This window comes from Olea europaea, chromosome 21 (assembly GCF_002742605.1).
Source record: "Olea europaea var. sylvestris chromosome 21, O_europaea_v1, whole genome shotgun sequence".
Taxonomy (NCBI): Eukaryota; Viridiplantae; Streptophyta; class Magnoliopsida; order Lamiales; family Oleaceae; genus Olea; species Olea europaea.
In genome coordinates this window covers 6,832,130-6,850,548 of record NC_036257.1, presented here as the reverse complement: position 1 = coordinate 6,850,548, position 18,419 = coordinate 6,832,130, and the positions used below count along the sequence as shown (strand labels likewise).

At 33.9% G+C, this 18,419-nt stretch overlaps 2 protein-coding genes across 2 annotated transcripts; one reads left to right on the top strand and one right to left on the bottom strand.

The window, feature by feature from the left end:
- The first annotated feature begins 6,568 nt into the window (after positions 1 to 6,568).
- LOC111370054 lies at positions 6,569 to 8,853 on the top strand. Its single transcript, XM_022991765.1, has 4 exons — positions 6,569 to 6,763; positions 6,970 to 7,144; positions 7,434 to 7,781; positions 8,402 to 8,853. The coding sequence occupies exons 1-4, from the start codon at positions 6,734 to 6,736 to the stop codon at positions 8,641 to 8,643; spliced, it is 795 nt and encodes a 264-aa protein (XP_022847533.1). The 5' UTR covers positions 6,569 to 6,733; the 3' UTR covers positions 8,644 to 8,853.
- Positions 8,854 to 11,015: 2,162 nt separating this feature from the next.
- On the bottom strand, positions 11,016 to 18,149 carry LOC111370501 (auxin response factor 6-like). Its single transcript, XM_022992217.1, has 14 exons — positions 17,242 to 18,149; positions 16,291 to 16,403; positions 16,016 to 16,114; positions 15,881 to 15,937; positions 15,636 to 15,794; positions 15,454 to 15,538; positions 14,907 to 14,997; positions 14,599 to 14,763; positions 14,399 to 14,521; positions 13,881 to 13,956; positions 13,570 to 13,717; positions 12,279 to 13,411; positions 11,922 to 12,112; positions 11,016 to 11,522 (listed from the first exon to the last, which is right to left on the bottom strand). Exons 1-14 carry the CDS (start codon positions 17,282 to 17,284, stop codon positions 11,336 to 11,338), a joined length of 2,670 nt encoding a protein of 889 aa, XP_022847985.1. The 5' UTR covers positions 17,285 to 18,149; the 3' UTR covers positions 11,016 to 11,335.
- Positions 18,150 to 18,419: the final 270 nt, after the last annotated feature.

The window sequence follows — 18,419 nt, the reverse complement described above, 5'->3', positions numbered from 1 at the left end:
AATACTCCAACTTGAATTAACTTCTGGAAGGAAATTCTTTAATTTTGTATTTGGTAAATTTATGGAACACTTAAAACGTGATGATATCTGATTCTAATACAAAAACCTCCAAACAAAAATGGAGCAATGAGCAAAGATAGTCCCATTAAGGAGGTGTACTCTTGATAAGTATTTAGACATAGTAAAATTGTAAAATCTCAGAAGAGGTTTGGATATCTGATATGTTGAAAATCTAGATATTTCTATAAGTTATGTCGTTCTGCAAAAGAAATAGAATTAAAAAAAAAAAGACGTCCACAGTATTTTTGTACGTAATGTACCATTTCATATTATGAATAATGAGGATGTCAAAGTAAATATATTAAAGTATATCGATCGAAAAAATAATTGATCAAATAAAAGGACGTAATCCGAGCAAAATTAAATTTACTTGAGTAACTTGGAACTTTTGTATATACCGTCTGAGCACTTAAAATGTGTATATTTATGCAAAATTAAAATAAAATAAAATAAAATTGTAATATGAAATGTATGACTCTTTCAATAATGAATTTCGTGAAAACTTGTATAAACAGATAACTTATCATGTGGTGTATGTAATCACAAGTATTTATTTTATTAGTCTAACAAAGCATGAAATTTGATATGCATATAATAAACGTGATTATAACGAACTTATCTCATATAATTTTAATACTATCCTTTAAAAAATTTATGTGTGAAGCATATAATTTAAGTGATATTATCATGAGAAAGGTAAATATGCATTGTACTCTTTTTTCCTTGACTAAGATTTTATTTCATTGAGTTTTCTTGATTAGATTTTTAACGAAACAACTTTTGTAACGTACTTAAAAGAATAAAGTGCTTCTTTCTTGATTACGATTTTTTCCATAGAATTTTTCTTGATAGGATTTTAAGAGAGCATGTTCTTTGTCTAATGAATGTTTATAACCTCCAAGACATTTACCTTCAAAATGATACTATAATATGTATGAAAATACTAAAGAAATCAACAAGAGCTATTTTTGATTCATTATGTTATTACAGTCATCAAATGTTGATAAATATTTCGTATAAAAACGGTGTTATTTGAAGGCTATAACAAGACGACACAAAACATGCTTCACTAGAATTACAATATTGACACATCATTTACTGAAATAGGGGGAAAATAGCTGTGAAATTTTGTCCCATAGATTTTTCTTGACAAGATTTTAACGATACAAATATTTTGTAATGTGTCATTCAATGTGGAGTGTTATAAATTGTATTTTTATTAGTAAATGACAATTATATCATTGTATCCCTAATTCTTTCCTATAAATATGTAGATTTGGTTATCATTAAAACGCATACAAGTCTATTGATTTATCTGGTTCCTTCTCTTTTTCTCTCTATTTCATAACAATATATTACAACCTTATAAGGGCATCTTTTTAATTTTTCTTTAAAACTAATTTTTTCCTTAAAATGAAAAGAAAGCTCACATGTATCGAATACCTGAAGAGCCTTACCTTACATCGACCTGTACTTAAAGCAGATCAATTGACGATAGGAGTCGTAACTTGGTTATCAACTATATATATATATATATATATATTTATTTATTTATTTATTTATTTATTTCCAACCGTAAGATTTCCTGTAGAAATTTTTGGCAGGATTATGCCCCTTTTGAGGTTTTCGGATGTGTTTTTGGTGAAATTTCTGCTTGAAGGAAGAAAAATGTTTTTGGAGGATTTTCAGATTGAAGGCACACTTCAATTAGAGGATGCAAAAATTTCAAAGAGTGTTGATTGTTTGATTTCCCGCAAGCGGACAAAATCGTGAACAAATAATAAAGTAGTGAATAGAGTGTCGAAACTATGAGAACTATATGTTTGACCGGGTTAAAATTAATTGTAACTTTAATCAAATAACAAACAAGTTTTGTAATTTTTCTATATTAATCTCTAAATTATCAATTACATTAGTGAAAGCAAGTAAATGTGTTTTTCAAATATGTGAGATGTATTGCTAATATGTCGAATCTTCCTTATTATTTCATTTTTAGTGCAACAATTAAAGAGACAATTTGAATTATTCATGTTGGTCAATGTTCCTAATTTGATTGAAAGCCTCTATCGATAACGATCAAATCAAATCCACTCAACCTCATGAGACCCTTCTATTTCCCAATGAAAAATAAGAACATGATAAATGCATTAACATGTGCTAGAACACTTATTGATATCATATAAAATATAGAGGTATATCTCTATTCTTTATCAAATTTTACAATATTTATTATAATGTGCTTAAATCTTATTGTCTCTTTCGATAACAATAAAATTCACTAACAATTCAATTGGTTACCAAGCAATTGAAACAATAAAACGATAATAGACATCTACAAATCAAACCAAATTAAATTTAAAATAATTAATTAAAAACTAAAAGTATCACAATAAGATTCATCTCATCCTAACAATATATAAAACTAGCATAACATATTGAAATTACAAGAAATTACATTTAAGTGAAAATACATAACCCGAATTTTTGATAAATTGAGAAGATGAAGATGAAGATGAGTATTGAAATGTTGAATCTTTCAATGGAATCTTGATGAATCTCCACTTTCGTTTTCTTGTTTTGCCCAAAAATAAAGTTTGATTCTTCACTTGATTGAATTCTTGCAAATCACATTCTATTCTCTAACAAAAACTATTAATTCGTCTCCCATTTGATGATAATAATTGATGAATATTTGAGTATGAGATGTATATGAGAGGTGTAGGAGAGGCCCTCAATGTATTATACTGTTAGATATTTGTAGGAGTTGAAAATTGGTTGAAAATCACATTCAAATTGATTTTCAAAAGAGTTCCAATTGAATAACGAAAGTTAGTTTTGTGTGTGCATGTTTTTGCATCTACACAGTAGTCAATATTTTGATCATAATTTTATCTCCCAATATCCAATTTAGGTAATTCAAACTGTGTTGAAAATTTAACTCAAAAGGCTACAATTTTGCTAGCAATAGAATTTTTCCAATTCGGATGTTTACTATGTCAGAAATGGGTTTCAATATTTGATCAAAAACTTGGAAGATATCTTGTGTGATTGAAAATTGATTTATGTTAATATTCTGATCATATTCCATTCTTTTTTTTACTTCTAATTTCATCCAATTGACTCTTAGCATTCTTCAAAGTATCTCTTATTGCCTAAATCAATCATTGGGTATTTACAATTTGGTCCTCAAATTTTGTACTTTGCCATTTTTCATTTTTTTTCTTTCAATTCCACTTTCGATCATAAAGTTTTACTTAATAAACGAAATATACAATAAATTAGCCATAATTTCTTAAAAGAATTGTTAAATGTCGATATATTTAGGTCCAAATAAGCGTATAAAATACACTTATCAAGTGTCAACCCTAGTTTTTGCCTTGACCCGAGGTGAATTTTTAGAATGTGAAAGGTTGGATAGTTTTTTAACTGTTTGATTTGCAACATTTCAATTTGTAGTCATTTGTTGTTGTGTTAATGGCCCTTTTTATAGATGATTTTAGGGATTTCTTTATCATTTTTGCGAGTTCAACACTTGTCATTCTACTGGAAGTACCATATTGATTGATTTTTGTGCTTTCTTATACTTCTCATGTAATTTGTTATGTATATGTGTTCGTTCGCATGGAAAAATCAATCGATTTGATTGTGTCAAAATGTGCACTTAAAATGTCTTCTATTTTCAAAGTCGAGTTGAGGCCTTCATTTTCGCGGTCTGCACAAGGCTTCCAATTATCATTTTATCCAAATGTTAGGATTGCACACATTTTCTAGATACTGCTTCAACAATCATGATGCAAATGCTAATGGACACGCTGGCATGTAATGGGACCTTTTTGTGGCTGACATGGAGCCCTCTTGAGCAATAATTATGTCAGCACATAACACTAGTATCAAGGAATGCCTTTCCTTCTAGCATAGAAGGAGCACCATGCAACAGTATTCTAGTTTACTAGACTACATTCCATTTGTTCTCTGTGGATTTGGGACGAAATATATTCAAAGACAAATAAAAAGAAGCTCTACAACCGAATGTTTGAAAGTATTGTATATAGCTTATTCATTGATTTGCGAAAATAGAAAATTACAATTGCTGGTGCAAGGACGAACAGTTTGACAAGACTTTGAATACCTACTACCCCAATAATGATTTAAGTAAGAAAAACCTAAGGGTCTGTTTGATTACAAAGATGGAATTTGGGTGGAAAGAAAATGAATTCCAGGGAATTGAATTGCCTAAAAATTATTTTCCTGAGAATTGTCGATTTATTGTGTTTGATTGGTATAATTTTTCAAGTGAAAAATGTTAAAATAGAAGTGTTTTTTGATGTTCGTTTGATTTTGTTTTACACAAAAATTATCAATTAAAGGGATAAAATTTACTGGTATTGAGGATATAATTTGTTTCTATTGTCAAAAAAAAAAATCAAGAAAATCATCTATCTTTTGACATTCGTTTGGCTTTATTTACATGAAAATTGTCAATTAAAGGAATTTTTTTTTTTACAATAATTCTTAGAATTTGTTTCCATTGCCAACAAAAATAAATAAATAAATAAATTAATTAAAATTTGCTAAAATAACCGGGAAAATAAATTCTCACCATATTGGTGATATCAAATACCATTAATTGAGTAAAAGATGGAAAACTTATTCCATTTTCCATAGAAAATGATCCAATCAAACACTACCTAAGTGTCATAAGTAGACATTTAACAGTTAACGGATCATAATAAGTATTTACAAACAGTAAGGTTCTTTTAGTGCTGAAATAATTTTTTACATCTTAAACTAACATTGATAAAGTGCGTTCGAAGTTGGATAAACTGTAACTGCAAGTAATCAAAGACCAAGTATAATTGCGATCCTTGACACCTGCACTGGATAGACCCATTGATCCTAACCTAATATACAACATAACTAAAAAGATTTGCTTAGTACAAGATGATTTTTTAAGTTGTAAAATGTTTCGTCAATTTTTGATCATTTCCTCCTTTTTAGTATTTTTATGGATATATAAAAAGCTAATTTCTTTAGATCTCCTTTTTTAGCCTTTTCAACTTTGATTTCTAAAAGGAGCATTGGCCAGCTTTGATTCGATAATGTAAATGTGGACCCCAATTGGTCAAAAATTATGGTCACAATAATTATTAAAGACAAAGGTAAGTGCAAATGTCCCTAAACAGATTACTGAGGGGACAGACATTACATTTATTTATTGGACTCACTAATAATATTCTTAGACAATTTCCTGATTGTGACACAAAATGTCCGCTGCTATATGGCATAGTCCAAAAGCAAGGAATGACTAAATAAACAATAATTAACACAGTTTTGGACAAAACCCAATTTAAGTGCATGTTTGATTAGGCTCAAAAGTAGGCTGAATTTATTTTTAAGTAAATTTTTTATTTCTCATTTACATCTTTTTTCTTACAAGTAAAAATAATTACTTATTTTAATATTGAGATGTGATTTATTCTCTATAAATAACTTCTAATTTTTAGTGCTTGTTTGGTAAGGATTTTGATAATTGATTTTTTGACTGTTAGAGATAAAGTGGGTCATACTTGTGAGAGAAGAATTCAAAAATAACGACTGAAATAGTGAAATAACGGTCAAAAAATTGATTTTTAAGTTGTACCAAATAAGCTCTTAATCATGATGAATAAATAATTGGTTATTGTTAAATTTACATATAAGTGAGATTGTTATTATTCTTAGCCAAACATGAATGAATTCGTAAGAAGTATGAGTTTGTGGCCACTTCGAAAATTAGTTAACATCTACTGGCTTGGCAAATTTATAAGAACATATATATTGAATTGCTTAAAATAAGAAATCAAAAATATTTTACTAAATCATTTCATAATTGACATTTTTTTTAGGCATGAAATTTGAAAAGCAGGTAAATGCAAGTCATCCATTTTAAAAGTATGAAATATTCTACTCGTATATAATGCGGTGTTCACCACCTCACGTGAAGGGGGATCCACTTCGAATAAATTATGCTCTTGTTTGAGCCTTATTCTTGTCCAAAAAGTGCAATTTTTGAATAGTATGTTAATAAGAAATGTGTGGTTAAAAAAATAAAGAAAAATTTTGAGTTTACGTGTAATATTATTTTATTGAAGAACTATTGAAAAATGATTTTTGATGAAAAAATGGACTCAAACAAGGGCTGTATTTTATTGAAAGTAAACTTCCCTCCATGTGAGGAGATGAACACTGTTATGAGCATCAAGATATACGTGTAGTATCACTCATTATATATATCATTTTAAAAATAAGCCCTCGTTTGTCTCTATTTTTTCAAAAAATATTTCTCATAATTATTTTCAATTACACATTTACAAAATAAAATATTTGTTCGTAAATTTTATTTTTATTCTTATTTTTTAAGCACATACTCTTAAAAAAATTCGGTGTTCATTTATGCATTTTTTATTTATTATTATTTTTTGAATAATGGCCATAAGAAGTGAAGGGTCAAAAAATGGCACATCTCCTACCAAATCTTATTCGTAATTTGTCTGAGCTTTGCACAACTGTTTTCATAGAGCTTTGGCTTCTTCTCACCTCTCTCTCTCTCTCTCTCTCTCTCTCTCTCTCTCTCTCTCTCTCTCTCTCTTCAAGATTGTGAGTGTGAGTGTGCGTGTGCGTGTGAAAGTATCTCATGGAATACGAAAGGGTACACAAAGTTCAGGTAAGAATATGATTTGTTTTGTACACTCACTTTACTTAGATATCCACACAAATACATTTTAATTATTAGAGACGAACTTCAAAAATAAATGCGAAACAATTGATTTGGTTGTAGAGTTTGAATCTTTCTTTAGTGGGTTGTGCTTAGAGTTCTTCAATTTGGGAAAAACCTGCATTAGATTTTGAATTTGTTGTTTGATGATGTAGACTGGTATAATATCTCCAAGTAAGTTGAGAATGAAGCTAATGGGACCTCACCATCAGAGGGAAAAGGGCGAATCAAATAGTAATTCTTCAAGAACATCTCCTGCCAGGATTGAGGATTCAGAATTTTTGAAGAACCGGTTATTGGCCACCAGAAGTGGAGATTTTGAGGAGGAAGGTTTGGTAACTTTGCCCATATTAATTTCTGCTTCAAATCTTTTGTTAATCATTAATTTGTATATAATGTAGGACCAGATCAACATGAGGCTTGAGGCCTCCTTTGAACTGTTTTTTATTAGCTTAGAAGTATACCAAGAAAATGTGCTTTTCTGGCAGAACCGCACTTAATTGGAAGTAATTGCTTATAAGATTAATTACAGATCTCTAAATTTTTGTTGGCATGTAGATTTGGTTTTGATTGAACAAAACATAGTGCTGATTTAGGGTCTATGCACTACGATTTGCAGCTCCAGCTTCAGAAGTTCCACCAATAAAACATAGTTTTTCAGTGCTAGCTGCAAGCCAAGGTGATGGTAATTTTCTGCAACCAAAGGAACTCGTGCTGAGGGAAAATGAGGATGTGAGCAGTGTCAAAATGCAGCTAGTTTCAGTGGGTGACGGCAGTAATTTTTGTTCACTACAACCAATGAGAACATATGAAGATGAGATTCTTGATTATGACAGTACTTCAAGCTTTGAGTTTCATAAAGGGGAGAGATCATTGCACCATCCTGCGAATAGATCATTCTCAAGACCTTTGCCATCCAAATGGAATGACGCTGAGAAGTGGATTATGAATAGGCAAAATATTCAATAAAAAATAAATGAAAATACCCCCAGATGTTCACCCCAGCCCACGTTTACAACTGGGAACATTTAAAATAAGAAAATATGACCTAATACATTGTATAATTCGGTTTATGTAATATCAAATATTTAAAAAACTAATACACATATAAGAGGAGATTTCACTTTCTTTTTCCCTGTTGTATCCTTGGCATCGGACTGCTATACCATTTCTAACTAGATCACGAGTATTTCAATGAGCTTGCTTTCCATATTGAGCTTTTGTGGATTTTTTTGCCAACTACAAATTATTTAAGAATCGCTGTTTTTAAAGCACTCTTCTTCCTATCCCCTAAATTTTGAGTTTCTCTGTCTGTGAAAAGCCTTATTGAATGTTCTTCAGTTCTGCCAAAGCTACAAAATATACTGTTATACGTTTACTTCTTCCGATAATACTCAAATTTATTTATACTTTTCAGAACTTCATTTAGAGGGTCAAACTAAGTGTGCATCTCTCCTTTTCAAGTTGGTTTCTTAATTTGTGTGCTACTAAACCCTTAGTTTAGCTTTGCTTTTCTGCACTTCCATTTCTCTTTGACGTGTTTGCATTTTTTCTTTTTTTATCGAACAAAACTAATGTGGAAATGAGCACTTGGTATTGCAAATGTAAATAGTATTTGTTTTCAGGCGCAAATTGAGCAAATGAGAGCACAAGCTCAAGCAAAGATGGTAAAGAAGGTCAGTATGGCAACCCAAAAATCAGAGGAAATGCGTGCTGCTGCAGAAGCTAGAAAAAATCGCCAGGCTGAAAAAACTGCTGCAAATGCAGAATACATTCGCCAAACAGGTCGAATTCCATGCTCCTCTTCTACTTGTTGTGGTTGGTTATAATATGAAGAAAGTTGCACAAATAAGACATGAGTCGTACACCAATCGATGAATTGTTGATCATGTTTGTTTTTATCTTTGTATTTATTGAAAAAAATTAGAAGTAGCCTTTAGATGGAGTGAAGAATATGTAATCATACATATCGTCAGTATAGTGATGTTGATTTTTGGTCAATTTTGATTCCCTGAAAACATCAGTTTCTTTATTTGGAATTTGAAGCCCTCTTCATCGAGCACCAAATAATTCCAATTTGCACTATAAAAACTTGAGTAATGAGAATAACAGAAAGATTTTGGTATATCATCAAATCTGTTAAAGAAAAGCTAAAATGTAATGAAGTTTTCTCAGAAATAAGGATACTGATACAAAATGCTACACATGTTAAAACATCTTCCTTGTGAAGACAGATTTCAAGAAGCTAATTTGTCTAGAGTTTACTCAAAGATGTGTGTAAGTTTCAAGAGTGAATTATCCAAATGGTCACTGAATTTTATAAAAGGTTTTTACGGGGTCACTGAACGTTAAAAATTATTCAATTCAACACTGAACTTTACAAAAAGTTTCCACGAGGTCATTGAACTTTAAATTCATCACCGAACTTTGCAAAAGGTTCCCAGGGATCATTGTTGTAAAATTCAGTGATGAATGTGGTGATTTTTAAAGTTTAGTGATTCTATGGAAACTTTTTACAAAGTTCAGTGATCCCGTGAAAATTTTTTGTCAAGTTCAATGACCATTTGGGTAATTCACTCTAAGTTCCAACCATCAAGATATCTTGATGAGGCCACAATTATTCTTACTAAGTGCAAGAAGTCTAACTATCCTAATATGACCTCAGATAACTCATTAGATCTCCAACCTTACATTGAAATTTGAGGTAAATGTTGTACCATTATGCACCAAATTAAAAACCATTTGCAACTCATTACATTAAAAGTTATACTAAATGAACATTTTATAATTATTTTCTTCTTAATAATTTATTTATGGGAAAAATTATTTATTTATATTACTTACTACTACATAAATTATTAAATAAATAATTGTGTTTCATTTAACAAAAATGTTGAATTCTTTAATAAATTTAATGAATGTACTACAATTAATAGAAAAAACCACAAATAAAATAATAATAATAATAATCATAGTATTAAAAATAATAATTAATTAAGAATTAAAATTTGTTATATAATAAGAAAGTGACACAATCACCCTTAACAAAAGTTGATGCAGAATGAAAAAATAAAAAAATAATAATAATAAAAAGGAAAAGAAAAAGAGCAAAAAGGACATTAACCATTTTGGTGCAAAATGGTGTCGCAGCCGTATTCATTTGCACCAAAATGATGCAAAATATGATCAAAGTGGTGCAAAATTTGGTGTTGGGTTGGAGTGAGATTACACCAAATATTTGGCGCAAGTGTTGCCCTTAGGCTTTGAGATATTATGCGAGGTGCTAAAAGGATAATTAGTGGAAGGCACGATTGATTCTAAAGAGAATTGAAACGAACCAAGAATCAACGAAAACATTGATTCCAAATTTAGTTTTGGTTGGTCCCAAAATAAATTACTGAAACCGAGGTGATTCTATTGGGGTTGTTCATAACTTGCAAGGTGACTAAAGTTTACCTCCTAATGCATCTTTGATATTGTAGCTTTACTTCGAAATGTGAGCTATGGTTAGTGTCGCTTCGTTCCTGCAAATTGAAACAAGGTGGTTCACTAACCAGCACCAATCGCTACTTCTCCAATTATTTACAATTGGACTAATTGTAGCCTACCCGTGTTCACGATAGATCAAGTCACGTTCGTTTTGGGTTTTCAATTCTGAGTACTAGAACCAAAAAGCGAACTGGTCAACTGGCTGGCCGATTCTTGGTTCCAGTACCGAACCGTACCGAACCATTTAAAACCTAAACACATCGGCACCCAACAGGCCAGTTGGATCCGATACTTTTGTGCGCCCCTACCAGAAATAAATCCTCTTCAAAGTGGGAAAGCATTAAGCCAAAAATACTGTCATTTTCTGCAAAACAACAGAAAATAATGTAAAAGGAGGATTTTAACTTTTAGGGTGGTTGGAATTCCTACCCTACCTTAAATTGGTGCTCTTCTTGCTGTCTTGCACTCATACCACATCACCCTTCTGTAAAAACCTCGTGGCTCGTGAGTATGCAATTTTGACAGCTTTAACGGTCAATTCAAGTCCAAGTATGAACAAATGAAAAAAGTCACTTGTACACCATGGTGTACAGCCCCACATGTTGAGGGGACCCACATGAATAAAATAATTGTGGGCCCTGTAAGGTGTACAACTTTTATACATCACCATTATCAGTGCTCTAAATAGATTGTAAACTGTGAACACCAAGCAAAACTGTGAACAAATATACTGGGGACATACATATAGCTTTTGAATGGACATAATACATCACCAATATCAGTGTTGAGCTCTAAATAGATTGTAAAATAGTAAGAAACTACAGCTAATTCAAAGGCACTATTGTCCTTAAATATGCGCGTTTTGGCATTACAGGATGGCGAAATGGAAGAGGTTATGCTATAATCCTTACCAGTATAGCTTCTATGTAATGGCTTAACCAAGAAGCAAGAAGTTCTGTCCCCCCAAAAGTTTTAGGCAGATATGCTAATAATACTAATACAAGTGACTTTGTCTTAACTCGTAAAACTGCTTTAAAAATCAAGAGTCCCAACAGATGGTATCCCGGTATTCATATTCCTGGACTCTTGCCGGCTTGCGTAGCTATCACAGCTGCTGCTTGGAAGTCTCTGAACTGGGACTTCCAAGCCTCGTTTTCCCATCTCTTGCACCTCTAGTGTCGACAGTATCTTGATACACCATACACTGTTTACAAATTCCCTGGAAATATAATAAACACGGTGTGTATCAGATGTGAACAGGCAGTATGACACCTCCTTGAAAAATGCAATTATGTCATGTAGTAATAACAAGAAACGCTAAATAACCACCATGAATCTTAAAAAACGTATAATTTAACAGCAAGCACTTCATTTGCATGATAAGGGATTATAGTAGAAGAGGCATTTCATCCTGATGCTGACGTAACCTAACAAGATAAATAAGACACGACTAAGGGCCTCAATTACCCAAGTTATGCCCCTAATGCTAGAAAGGAGATCCACAAGAACTTGTAATGATAGTTTTACATCCAATGATCCAGACTCGGAGAACACGAACAAATGCATGCTATAAAACACAAAAATTTCATGCACACATTTTTAAGACGGAAAAACTCACAGCCAGGGGTCATCGCCAAGGAGAAGAACATCGTTCTCTCGGTCCACAAATACAAGCTGCCAGCCTGATCTCAAAGGGTCCTCCAACTGGCCTTCGAGGCCAAACATCACTGCAAGTTCACCGCGCAGCTCATGATAGCTGCTGAACTTGGTGATATCCAGTGACCTTCCAAAGGACCCTGACTTGTAAACCTGTTGAAAAAAGGAAATACAAATGAAAAAAGAAATAAATTTTGGAATGTAATTTAGTGCATTCGGCAATCCTACCAATTCCCCCAACAAGCTGCCAGGTAATGGAGATATACTTCTCCGTTTTGATAGGTAGACAGGGTTCAATGGGGTAACTAAGGCGGCCTACCTTAACAAAGGTTTTGGAAGATGTGTCTGGTTGCCCCATGCCTTTGGACGACTGCAGGACACCCGACTCATCGATACAACTGGAAGAAGCTGTTGGGTCAATTGAATAATCTGTGCCAGTGCTACTCAAGTAGTTGGAAGAGGCCAACGCTATTGTTGGATTATTGCTATCACTACCAACTCCCCTAAGATGTGACATCTCATTCTGCATGAGAAGGGATGCGGAATCTATATTAAATCCAAATAAAAGGTGACTTTGGGGATCATTGCTTCCTTGATCCATAATGCACTCCCTACCAGGAAACGGAGGCAAAGAACCAGCATTTTGAGATATGTTAGTGTTGGGTGGTGCCAACTGATCCACCTGGGATGATATACACTGAGATGTTCCCAAATGAAAACGAGGATCAATGGCAACCCTCTTTGTGGGCCAACCACTGGAAGATAATAAGTCTCTCGAACTAGGCATGTTAACAAGGTTGGGCGCTTCAACCTGGGAGACTGAGCTCAATAAACTGTGAAGAGGAAAACTAATATTGCTAGTGACAGGTTTGACATTTGAATCCAGAAAGTTCTGTGGGTGCACGGAAGAAACGGATTGCAGCTCTGAAGGCTGGGCTTGAGAGCTTGAAGCCAATTGAGATAGGACAGGTACAGCACTTGAAACCTGCTGAGGATCAGTCAAATGCTGCTGTTGGAGCTGTAGATTACTGAAAGAGTTTTGATGCTGCAATTGCGGCTGAAGAAGATGAGCATGCTGTTGTAGAGGTGCCTGAGGCTGGTTTTCTTGAAAGCTTTGACGAAAAGGAGAAGGGGACTGGGACTGTTGCATGGTCTGAGGTTGCACCAAACCGTCATACCAGCTACCGACAGCCAGGGGTTGCTGGAACTGGATGCGTGACGAGAGGATCTGTTTCGAAGAGTCAATAACCCTCATCTCCCGAAGAGCAGCAGCAGCAGCCATAGCTTGGTACATGTCAGTTCGAATGCCAAGTGTTGAAGTATCAAGCCTTGGCTGCATCCATGGCGTGACTCCCGTTCCTTGAAAGTTGAGAGATTGCATTCCACCGTTTCCAATATCTCCACAGAGCCACATAAGAGAGGAATTTATCCCTGTATCATCATTCTTCACCCCTAAGAGCAACAAACAATATTAGTTACTGCACTAGATATTTTGTATTTCCGTCTCTTATGCTGAATCGCGTGTGATAAGAAGAGGTTTCAAAAGCAAAGAAAAATGTTTGGGAGAGCAAGGATAGAATGGAAGACAATCAGAAAATTCAACTTCATACCACTGAATGAGGGGAGTCCTGGAGGCCAAGGTCGCTTTAGTCTCATGGGAAATGGCGACGGATACATGGGGAATGTTGTCAAAGGCTCAATTTCCCATAGGGAGACCCTAGGTTGCCTTTCACCAGCAGTAGATTCATCCCAACCAACCTGCATCAACATGGTGAAAGTTTAACATGGACACCTTTGAAAAAGGACAGGATTTCAAAAGTTTCAATCAGTCACTCGTTAAGCAATGTAGAGTGGGACACCATATATATTGCCTGTGTTAAACAAAGAATAAGTAGGAGGAAGTTTGTGGCATATAGCATACCTTCACAGAAAGCCAATGCGAATTTGGCCATCGAACGGGATCAAATTCACTTATGCCAGTTATCGTCCCCATATAGCTGGAACCAAGCATATAATTAGAATTATCAGTTGAATGTATACAACTTTTAGTAAGATAAGGAACTCATAAGGGAGGAGGAGAAATGCATATACACCTATGGAACAACAGAAAATATACACCTATGGAACAACAGAAAATACGTAATATCAACTTCGTGACAGATACATTGACAGATACATTGAACTTGGGGGGGCATGCCATCTCGGTTTGTATTTTGAAGTCAATTTAACACCATGTTCCTTATCTTAAAGCTATTCGAGAGGTTTTCAGATATTTCTTTAGCTCACAAGATGGATGATAGCTCATTATTACATAGAAAAGAAAAGAAAAAAATCAATTATTGGAAGTCAACGTGCAAACCTAGGATGTTAAATGAATTTTTCCACAAACAAATAATGGTAAAGGAAGTAAAATTCTGCATAAGTTGTCCGGAAACATACCGACGAATGCTAGAATCTTCTGTTTCAAACAGCATCCTGAATCGCATACCAACAGAGACTTGAGTATGATAAACGGCTTTCACATATTTGGCCAGAGATATAACAAATTCTGATGGACTAGACCTGAATTCAGAAGTAAACGAGTTAGAGACACCATTGATCTGACAAGCATAAACTTGATCATGGTGCAAAGAGAACACCTTGGGTTGAAAAATATGGTGAAACAGCTTTTTGTTTCAGCTGCATGTGCAGCAGCAGCAAGAAGCCCCAGATGCATGCTGTCGCTTGATAAAACCGAAGAAGGCATGACAGTTTGTGGGCGATTGGAACGTCGGATACCAAGAAGCAATTGATTCTTGTCATTCCTAATTAAAGTAATAAAAACAATTCAAATGTAGATCTAGCCCATGCACTTATTCTCAAATATTGCAAAAATATTACCCAACCGGAATGGAAGAAGAAGAAAGAAAATGCCGATGTTACGAGACCAGAACAAGTTAATGCGTACCATATGAAAAGGACTGAATCACCAGCAACAAGTCTTTTCGCACTGACAAACATACTCCATCCAGAAGTAAGAAGATGCCTCTTTGGCTGACCTGTGAAACGAACATAAACAATTACAGGAATTAGCCCACATATTTCTGAAGAAAAAATCGTCAGGTAGACAGTTTCTATGTTCATAGGCCGATCTATTTAAGACAGAAAGACGGGAATAGAACAGAAAGAAGTTATCGTGGACGACTTGCTCCAATTGGACTTCTTACGTCGGGAGAGGATATTTCTATGGCAGCCATTTCGGGGCCCTGGACCATGTAATCTGCTGGGTTACAGGCGGCAGATTAATATTTTACTGGGTATTCCACAGACTTGAATATTCTAAAATCATACATATCCTAGAGTTGATATAGATCGAGATAATGGTGAATCAAGTAGTTAGAAGAAAACTAAACAATAGAAGATGAAAAGTAACAGGAAATATTTTGAAATAAAGTTAATCCCCATTTAGCAAAAATCCTACAAAAGACAGGATTCCCCACATTTAAGAAACTTGCCTCGAAAAATATGTCTGAATTTCCACTCATTGTTATGCAGATCCCGTGCAATCAACTCTTGAGCTGGGGGTTGCTGAGCAAAATCCTGCAGGCTGAGAACATTAGAGCCTATGTACAGGACATCAAATATAGGTGAACCATAACTGGACAGTTATAACTTTATAGAAACCAGATATATTTACCAATGGTGGAAAAACTTTCTCAGCTGCCCGGCGCGGAACTGAAAATCCACCATGACTGCTTGTATCACTTGCCGTTAATGTTTTGCAGAAGTAATTTGTTGGCTGTTTGCAGGGAGTACCCAGATCTGCAGGAAGTAAAGTAACATCCTTTTGCTCTTGCTGCATTAAAGGCACGTTAAAATTTAACTCAACCAACACAAAACATGAATAATTGACGACCCAGTCTTGATATAAAGTTGACGTACCGGGCTTAATGGTTGCAAGGTCATTTCAGCATAAACCTCATCTGTCTCGACATCAGCCTGGATGACAAATAATAAGCTTCTAGAGCAAGCCTGTTAAGGATAATTGAAACACAACCAAAATTGAAGATCTCTTACATGCATGGTCGCATTATGAAGCTGACAAATTAGCTGTGGAGGCAAGCTTGGGTAGTTCGGTGTTTGTGCATCAACTTCCTTGTTGGTTGATACAGCAACCTGTTGAGAAATCATTGAAAAAATAATGAGGTCAACATGATCTTATTTTCAAGACACACCTGCCATCAGTGGCACCAGCGAACTAAAAACAAATTAATAGTAAATGTACAGGGTACAAGATTCAACCTTGAGAAAACTGTAATTTATCATCAACATAAAAAAGTCAAGAAACAAACCTGTTCGCTGTGACCCTGAGGAAAATACACCACATGGCTCCCAACAGCAGGTAAAGAAACAAGAGGACCAGCACAGGCATGCCAAAGTTCAGAATTCAGACAATTCTTATCCCCTGATAATCAAACTAAAATTATCAAAATTACTCGTCCTACTACATCCTCCTAAAATGGTTGCAGTTTGGAAATTAAGGCCTGAGCCACATTCTTTAAAAAAAAAAAAAAAAAAAATTCTTAAACAGTGATTTGACATAATTTCAATGGCCACATTCTTTAATAAAATAATATTACACGTAAATTCAAAAATTTTCCTTATATTTTAACCACACATTTCCTATCAATACACTATTCAAGAATGTATTCTTATGAAAATATCAAACAGGGGCTAAATTTTGCAGTCTATATAAAAAATCAAAAGGAACATTAATGACAACAAATAGAAGCCTTGATATCATGAAGAGGATATTTATACAGGGAATCCTGACATAAGCCTCTCAAAAAAATAAATAAATAAATAAATAAATAAAAATTGTAATAAAAGCCTCTCTTGACCCAAAAAATTAAAAAAATACAGAGAAAAAAGGGATAAGAGGGATTTTGAAATAAAGGATTTATTTATTTATTTTTTTCTTTTTTTCATCCAAGATCCACATTGGAACCCTCCTTAGCCCAGAATTCAAAAGGTTTTAATTTTCACTGTAAACCTCCCACCCCCCTTCCCAATTTGTAGAATACTAAGCTCCCATCAGCAGGGATTCTGCAATCAATATTTTATAATTAGGAATAAAGAGGTTGCTATTGCTCAATTTCACCTTTAACTACTAAAGAATATGCAATTTTACATACATTCTGATCTCACCCAAAAAAGGCTAAAATGAGATTATAGTGGGAAGTTCTTTTGTGAGATATGCATCCTTAAAATAGCCAGCATTAACTTCAAGAAAAGACATTCACCTTCAGGAGACTGCTGACTTAAACCAGAAGAAGAGAGCTTCATTCCTGCAGGTTCAACAGTAAAAAGATCCAACAAGAAAGAAAATTGCCCTTTTCAACCCAAATTTGGCACCACTTCAATGCATGCAGTCATAGCAATAGATATCTACCCCACTCCACCCCACCCCCTTCACTGCCAACCCCCAAATATAGTGCAAGAGAATTGAGGAAATTATAGTTCTTCACGTAAATATTTTGAAGTAAATGTTAACTATAACTCCCCTGCGGCTGCGAATATGTTCAACCAAAACCTCTTCTACTACAGAACACGAAAAAGTTCAGCTTCATCAGCTCTTTATATTCTTCACCAAACACCCCCAGGCACAGAATTTCATTTCCAAGAAATTCATATGCCAAATCTTGAACTGATCAACAATCATATTTCAGCTCAAACTCCACCATGAAAGTGAAACCAAATCTTTTAGCTTTAACTGAAAATTTTACAGTTGATGAGTCCCAAATTCCTCAAAGAACAAGAATCTTTTAAACCCAGAAACAAAATCACAAAAAAATAAAAATAAATAAATATTTAAAACCCTGTTCAGATCTCGGTTGCACTCAATCAATGACCTCGAACAGACGATCACAAGAAAGCTACGATCTTTTCTTCACACAGCTCAACAGCTTCGATCCACAAATCAAGCATATTTCACCTCATTGAAGCTCGAATATACAGATAGCCTTCGATTCCAGGCACAGACTTTCACACTGAAAGCACAGGTGCATGCCCGTGCATATCAAGCGAAGATGATAAGGGCCACTCTACTCATCTCCTTGTGCCTAACGTTTTCACTACTCTCTGTACCTTGTAGAACACAAACGGAGTATAATTTTCTCTTTCCTCCGAGCAAATCAATCAATTCAACCTTTATTTTTACAATAAAAACTTGTACAGATGCTAATGTGACATTAGAATTTTTTTTTTTTTTTTTCCTCATCTTTCAATGATGTCTCATTGTCTGTAAGATTTTTTCTATACAAAAATTGTCGGATTCTTTTTTCCTAGAAAGAGAATTGAAAGAAAGTAGTTAAAAATTATAAGATTTCTAATTGCCAATGTCAAATTGGATGTAAATTAATATTTTTAAATTTTCGTTTGACATTTTTTATTTTAAAAAAAATTATAAACTCATTTTCAA

Coding starts and splice junctions, on each gene's coding strand:
- LOC111370054 (XM_022991765.1), top strand. CDS start 6,734: ATGGAATACGAAAGGGTACACAAAGTTCAG. Junction 6,764..6,969: donor AAAGGGTACACAAAGTTCAG/GTAAGAATATGA, acceptor TTGATGATGTAG/ACTGGTATAATATCTCCAAG. Junction 7,145..7,433: donor TGGAGATTTTGAGGAGGAAG/GTTTGGTAACTT, acceptor TACGATTTGCAG/CTCCAGCTTCAGAAGTTCCA.
- LOC111370501 (XM_022992217.1), bottom strand. CDS start 17,284: ATGAAGCTCTCTTCTTCTGGTTTAAGTCAGCAGTCTCCTGAAG. Junction 14,522..14,598: donor ACCATATTTTTCAACCCAAG/GTGTTCTCTTTG, acceptor TTCTGAATTCAG/GTCTAGTCCATCAGAATTTG. Junction 13,957..14,398: donor GAAGATTCTAGCATTCGTCG/GTATGTTTCCGG, acceptor GCTTGGTTCCAG/CTATATGGGGACGATAACTG.